The following is a 7,607-nucleotide window of genomic DNA, read 5'->3' on the forward strand; positions in this document are numbered from 1 at the left end:
TACAAGAAAATCATAGGCATATATCCAAACCTCAAGCCATTGGTGCCCAGCCTTATTTATTTCTTTCTATTTCTTTCTCTTGCAATTTTTTCTTTTATTATGGACCTTTTTCATTTGTAAAGAAATCATGAAATGTAACTCAAGTTCATATCTCAAAGTCATGCCAACCTTCAGCCTTATTCATAAATAAACTAATGAACCAGCACATACCACTACATAACTTTACTCTATCTTTTGTTAAAACAGACCTTTACTCTTTCTCTATTTCACAACAATTCTTCTTTTATTCAAGCATGGGGAACAAAACATACAACTTAAGTAAGATGAAGATGAAGCAAGCACTTAGACTAGCAAGTCATAATAGCATGAAAACAAACAAATTAACAGACAACACTTCACTCTAACAGGACACTAATCAACAAGGGAACGATTGCACTTTCAATTAACACATTTAAGCTAAAGACAGTAAAGTAACAATACAACCTCTTGGAGTCCACTTGTTTTCCTTCTTGTTTTCCTCTGGTCCTATCCTTCATGCATTCTTCTTCTTGAGTGGGCTCATGTAGAGTCTTGAAGACATGAAATGCTAGGTGCTCATTATGTACTCTTAGCAACAGCTCCCCTTTTTCAACATCTATCAATGCTCTGCCCGTAGCTAAAAAAGGCCTCCCTAGAATGATGGGAGTGTTAGGGTCATCTTCCATATCTAGGATAACAAAGTCTGCTGGAAGAAAGAATTTTTCCACTTTTACTAGCACATTCTCCACAACTTCCAGTGCTTGCTTAATGGATTTGTTAGCCATTTGGAGAGCTATTCGAGTGGATTTCAGCTCAAGAATGTGAAGTTTCCTCATGAGAGATAGAGACATTAAGTTTATGCTTGCACCAAGATCACAGAATGATTTCTCAATTGTTATGTTTCCTATGGTGCAAGGTATATAAAACCTTCCAGGATCATCCTTCTTCTCTGGTAAACCTCTTTGGAGAATAGCACTACACTCCATTGTCATCTCAACAATTTGTCCTTCTTTCAAGGATCTTTTCTTCGTTAGCACTTCTTTCATAAATTTGGCATATAATGGCATCTGTTCAAGTGCTCTAAGAAAGAAATATTGATGCTGAGTGTCTTGAATCTGTCCAGAAATTTTGAATATTGCTTATCCTCATTCTCTTTCTTGAACGTTTGAGGGTATGGAAGTTTGGGGACATATGGCTTCACCCCTTCCTTCTTCTCTTGCAGTTGTGGTTCAAGAATGTTCTCTCTCCCTTTGAGATTCATGCATTCTTGGTTTTTTGATCCTCTTCACTTTGTGTTCTGGTACACGGAATTGTGATCACACTTTTCACAACTCCGGTACAACTAACCAGCAAGTGCACTGGGTCGTCCAAATAATAAAACCTTACGCGGGTAAGGGTCGATCCCACGGAGATTGCTGGCTTGAAGCAAGCTATGGTCATCCTGTAAATCTTAGTCAGGTGGATTCAATTGGTTATGAGTTTTGATAATTGAAAGATAAATAAAGATGTAAATTAAAATAAAGATACTTCTGTAATTCATTGGTGGGAATTTCAGATAAGCATTTGGAGATGCTTTGTTCTTTCTGAACCTCTGCTTTCCTATTGTCCTCATCCAATCATGCGTGCTCCCTCCCATGGCAAGCTGTATGTTGGTGGATCACCGTTGTCAATGGCTACCTTCCGTCCTCTCAGTGAAAATGGTCCAGGTACGTTTTCTATACGGCTAATCAACTGTCGGATCTCTCGTCTCGGATGAAAAATACCAGGCACAGCTACCGCACGGCTAATCATCTATCGGTTCTCACTTGTGTCGGAATAGGATCTCTCTATCCTTTTACACATTGTCATTGCGCCCAGCATTTGTTAGTTTGAAGCTCATCACAATCATCCTATCCCAGATCCTACTCGAAATACCACAGACAAGGTTTAGACTTTCCAGATCTCAGGAATGCTGCCAATTGGTTCTTGCCTCTACCACGAAAGTTCTAATCTCACGGATTTGAATGCTCTGCTGTTAGGAGAGGCAAGTGAAATCCGTGGATCAGAGACCCAAGATACTATACTCCGGCTATCGTCCAATGACTATGTTGAACATCATGTAGACCGCTTGTGGTTGTCAGGCACGCGGATCTTGGCTAAGCGAGTAATGAAGATAGTGGGTGATTGTCACCGGTCATCCCTTCATTCTGACTTAACTAAATTAAGTATGAGAGTATATCTTAGAGAAGAAGTAAGTGTGAATTGAAAGGGAAACAATAGTACTTGCGTTAATCCATGAAGAATAGCAGAGCTCCACACCTTAATCGATGAGGTATAGAAACTCCACCATTGAAAAATACATAAGAGAAAAAGGTCTAGGCATGGGTGAATAGCCAGCCTCCTAAATGTGAAAAATGGCATCAGATGATATGAATACAATAGTAAAAAGTGCTAGTTATAGTAAACTAGTTACTAAGGATTACAGAAAATAAGTAACTAAATGCAGATAGTGCAGAAATCTACTTCCGGGACCTACTTGGTGTGTGCTTGGGCTGAGCATTGAGCTTTACATGTGCATAGGCCTTTTCTAGAGTTAAACGCCAGCTTGGATGTCAGTTTGGGCATTTAACTCCAGTTCTGGTGCCAGTTTCGGCGTTTTACGCCAGAAAAGGGTCTCTGGCTGACGTTGAACGCCAGTTTGGGCCATCAAATCTTGGGCAAAATATGAACTATTATACATTGTTGGAAATTCCAAGATGTTATCTTTCTAGCTCAATTGAGAACGCACCAATTGGACCTCTGTAACTCCATAAAAATGCGTTTGAGTGCACAGAGGTCAGAATCCAACAGTATCTACAGTTCTTTCTCAGCCTCTGAATCAGATTTTTGCTCAGATCCTTCAACTTTAGCCAGAAAATACCTGAAATTACAGAAAAATACAAAAACTCATAGTAAAGTCCAGAAATGTGCTTTTTGCATAAAAACTAATAAAAATATAATGAAAAGTAACAAAAACATACTAAAAACTACCTAAAAGCAATGCCAAAAAGCGTATAAATTATCCGCTAATCACAACACCAAACTTAAATTATTGCTTGTCCCCAAGCAACCAAAAACAAAATAAGATAAAAAATAAGAGAAAATACAATAAATTTCAAAAATATCAATGAAGAGTAGTTTTAATTAGATGAGCGGGACTGTTAGCTTTTTGCCTCTGAATAGTTTTGGCATCTCTCTATCCATTGGAGTTCAGAATTGTTGGCTTCTTTAGGAACTCAGAAATACAGATAATGTTATTGATTTTCCTAGTTAAGTTCTTTTTTATTCTTGAACATAGCTACTTTATGAGTTTTGGCCGTGACCTTTAGCATTTTATTTTCCAGTATTACCACCGGATACATAAATGCCACGGACACATAACTGGGTGAACCTTTTTAGATTGTGACTCAGCTTTGCTAGAGTCCCCAGTTAGAGGTGTCCAGAGTTCTTAAGCACACTCTTTTGCTTGGGATCACGACTTTTTACCGCTCAGTCTCAAGCTTTTCACTTGGACCTTCATGACACAAGCACATGGTTAGGGACAGCTTGATTTAGCCGCTTAGGTCAGGATTTTATTCCTTTGGGCCCTCCTATCCATTAATGCTCAAAGCCTTGGATCTATTTTACCCTTGCCTTTTAGTTTAAAGGGTTAATGGCTTTTTCTGCTTGCTCTTTCTTCTCTTTTTTTTTGCAAGCTTTTGCTTTTCACTGCTTTTTCTTGCTTCAAGAATCAGTTTTATGATTTTTCAGATCACCAATAACATGTATCCTTTTTCATTATTCTTTCAAGAGTCAACTTTTCTTAATTCCAATTTCAAACATGTACTGTTTAAGCGTTCATTCAGAAAGCAAGAAATATTGCCACCATATCAAAATAATTAAATTAATTTCAAGATAAATTTTGAAATTCATGCACTTCTTGTTCTTTTGCAAATAAAAACATTTTTCATTTAAGAAAGGTGCGAGATTCATGGAATCATTCATAGCTTTAAGACATAGACACTAGACATTAATGATCATGTAATAAAGACACAAACATAGACAAAACATAAAGCATAGAAACGAAAAAACAAAAAAATAAGAACAAGGAAATTAAAGAATGGGTCTACCTTAGTGACGGCGGCTAGTTCTTCCTCTTGAAGATCCTATGGAGTGCTTGAGCTCCTCGATATCTCTTCCTTGCCTTTCTTGCTCTTCCCTCATGGCTCTTTGGTGTCATTAATGGTTATGGAAAAATAAAAAGCAGAGCTTTTTCTCACACCAAACTTAAAAGGTTTGCTCGTCCTCGAGCAAAAGAAGAAAGAAAGGAGGAGAAAAAAAGAAATGGAGGAGATAGAGGGGTGTTTTGAATTCGGCTAAGGGGGGTTTAAGTGTTTATGATGTGTAAAACTGAAGGTGGTAAGGAGGGGTATTTATAGGGTAAGAGAGAGGAAATTCGTGTAAGAAGGGGTTGGGTTTGGGAGAGAAGTGTTTTGAATTTGAATGGTGAGGTAGGTGGGACTTTATGATGGGGTTGGGGTAGGTGGGGATCCTGTGGGATTCATAGATCCTGAGGTGTCAAGGAATTCTGGTACCTGCACCTTTCTTGCGTTTAAATGCCCCTGGACAGCCCTTTCTGGCATTTAAACGCCAGTCTGCTGCCTTTCCTGGCATTAAATGCCAGGCTGATGCCCCTTTCTGGCGTTTAACGCCAGCCAAACACCCTTTTCTGGTGTTAAACGCCAGTGTGTCTGCTAATTCTGGCAATTAACGCCAGCCAGACACCCTTTTCTGGCGTTAAACGCCAGTGTGTCTGCCAATTTTAGCGTTTAACGCCAGCTAGACACCCTTTTCTGGCTTTAAACATAAGTCTGTCTGCCAATTCTGGTGTTTAACGCCCAGAATGCTGCCAGAATGGGCGTTAAACGCCTATTCTGCTATCCTTACTGGCGTTTAAATGCCAGTAAGCCTGTCCTCTAGGGTGTGCTATTTTTGATGCTATTTTTTATTCCGCTTTAATTCTGTAGCTATTTTTGTGACTCCACATGATCATCAACCTAAAGAAAACACAAAGTAACAATGAAAAATGAAATGAAAAAGTAATTAACATAGATAAATAAGATTGGGTTGCCTCCCAATAAGCACTTCTTTAATGTCAATAGCCTGACAGTAAGCTCTTACAGAGCTTTACAGATACTCAGAGCATGATTGTGGCCTCCCAACACCAAAGAGTTTGAATGTGGGGGCTCTACATGACTCTGTATGGAGAGAATTGGATGAAGCCTTTCATGCTTCTTCTCCATGTTTACAGAAGAAGATCCTTGAGCCTTAAACACAAGGTAGTCCTCGTTCAATTGAAAAACTAACTCTCCTCTGTCCACATCAATTACAGCCCTTGCTATGGCTAGGAAGGGTCTTCCAAGGATGATGAATTCATCCTCATCCTTCCCAGTGTCTAGGATTATGAAGTCAGCAGGGACGTAAAGGCCTCCAACCTTCACTAAGACATCCTCTACAAGTCCATAAGCCTGTTTCATTGATTTGTCTGCCATTTCTAGTGAGATTCTTGTAGCTTGTACCTCAAAGATCCCTAGCTTCTCCATTATAGAGAGTGGCATGAGGTTTATACCTGACCCCAGGTCACACAGAGCCTTCTCAAAGGTCATGGTGCCTATGGTACAAGGTATTAGGAACCTTCCAGGATCTGGTTTCTTCTGAGGTAATTTCTGATTGGCCAAGGCATTCAGTTCATTGATGAGCAATGGATGTTCATCCTCCCAAGTCTCATTACCAAATAACTTGGCATGCAGCTTCATGATTACTCCTAGATATTGAGCAACTTGCTCTCAAACAATATCTTCATCTTCTTCAGAGGAAGAATACTCATCAGAGCTCATGAATGGCAACAGTAAGTTCAGTAGAATCTCTATGGTCTCTGTAAGAGCCTCAGAATCCTTTGGTTCCTCATTAGGGAACTCCATAGTGGTCAGTGGACGTCCATTGAGGTCTTCCTCACTGGAAATCACTGCCTCTTTCTCCTCTATAGGTTTGGCCACTTTGGATATATTGATGGCCTTGTACTCTCTCTTTGGATTCTCTTCTGTATTGCTTGGGAGAGTACTATGAGGGATTTCAGTAACTCTTTTACTCAGCTGACCCACTTGTGCCTCCAAATTTCTGACGGAGGACCTTGTTTCAGTCATGAAACTGAGAGTGGTCTTAGATAGATCAGAGACTATGGTTGCTAAGTCAGAGAGGCTCTACTTAGAATTCTCTATCTGTTGCTGAGAAGATGATGGAAAAGGCTTACTATTGCCAAACCTATTTCTCCCACCATTATTATTATTGAAGCCTTGTTGAGGCTTCTATTGATCCTTCCATGAGAAATTTGGATGATTTCTCCATGAAGGATTATAGGTGTTACCATAGGATTCTCCCATGTAATTCACCTCTTCCATTGCAGGATTCTCAGGGTCATAAGCTTCTCCTTCAGAGGAGGCTTCTTTAGTACTGCCGGATGCAGCTTGCAATCTAGTAAGATTCTGAGAAATCATATTAACTTGCTGAGTCAATATTTTGTTCTGAGCTAATATGGCATTCAGAGTATCAATCTCAAGAACTCCTTTCTTTTGAGTCATCCCATTATTCACAGGATTTTTTTCAGAAGTATACACGAACTGGTTATTTGCAACCATCTCAATGAGTTCCTGGGCTTCTGTAGGGGTTTTCTTCAGATGAAGAGATCCACCAGCAGAATGGTCCAATGACATCTTGGACAATTCAGACAGACCATCATAGAATATACATAAGATGCTCCATTCTGAAAGCATGTCAGAAGGACACCTTCTGATCAATTGCTTGTATCTTTCCCAAGCTTCATAGAGGGATTCACCTTCCTTCTGTCTGAAGGTTTGAACTTCCACTCTAAGCTTGCTCATCTTTTGAGGTGGAAAGAATTTGACCAAGAAAGCATTGACCAACTTTTCCCAAGATTTCAGGCTTTTCCTAGGTTGTGAGTCCAACCATATCCTAGCTCTATCTCTTATAGCAAATGAGAAAAGCATAAGTTTGTAGACCTTGGGATCAACCCCATTGGTCTTAATAGTGTCACAGATTTGTAAGAATTCAGTTAAGAACTGATGAGGATCTTCCAATGGAAGTCCATGAAACTTGCAATTCTGCTGCATTAGAGAAACTAATTGAGGCTTAAGGTCAAAGTTGTTTGCTCCAATTGCAGGAATTGAGATGTTCCTTCCATAGAAGTTGGAAGTTGGTGCAATAAAGTCACCAAGCATCTTTCTTGCATCTCCACCATTGTTCTCAGGTTCGGCTGCCATGTCTGCCTCTTTTTTGAAATTTGTTGTAAGGTCCTCTCCAGAGTGTTGTGCTTTAGCTTCTCTTAGCTTCCTCTTCAGAGTCCTTTCAGGTTCAGGATCAGCTTCAACAAGAATGTCTTTATCCCTATTTCTACTCATATGAAAAAGAAGAGAACAAAGAGAGTAGTAGAATCCTCTATGTCACAGTATAGAGATTCCTTTATGTGTCAGAGGAAAAGAAGAATAGAAGAATGAAGTAGAGAGAGAATGAGAAGA

The 7,607-nt window shown here is 39.5% G+C and overlaps 1 protein-coding gene and 1 non-coding gene across 2 annotated transcripts; one reads left to right on the top strand and one right to left on the bottom strand.

The window, feature by feature from the left end:
• Positions 1-395: 395 nt before the first annotated feature.
• LOC107465723 (uncharacterized) lies at positions 396-1,004 on the bottom strand. Its single transcript, XM_016084690.1, has one exon. The coding sequence runs from the start codon at positions 1,002-1,004 to the stop codon at positions 396-398; it is 609 nt and encodes a 202-aa protein (XP_015940176.1).
• Positions 1,005-6,839: 5,835 nt separating this feature from the next.
• LOC127742134 (small nucleolar RNA R71) lies at positions 6,840-6,947 on the top strand. The gene has a single exon (XR_008003321.1). It is a non-coding gene; the product is annotated as a small nucleolar RNA R71 (small nucleolar RNA).
• The last annotated feature ends 660 nt before the right edge of the window (positions 6,948-7,607 follow it).

This window comes from Arachis duranensis, chromosome 9 (assembly GCF_000817695.3).
Source record: "Arachis duranensis cultivar V14167 chromosome 9, aradu.V14167.gnm2.J7QH, whole genome shotgun sequence".
Classification (NCBI taxonomy): domain Eukaryota; kingdom Viridiplantae; phylum Streptophyta; class Magnoliopsida; order Fabales; family Fabaceae; genus Arachis; species Arachis duranensis.

Coding starts and splice junctions, on each gene's coding strand:
- LOC107465723 (XM_016084690.1), bottom strand. CDS start 1,004: ATGGAGTGTAGTGCTATTCTCCAAAGAGGTTTACCAGAGAAGAAGGAT.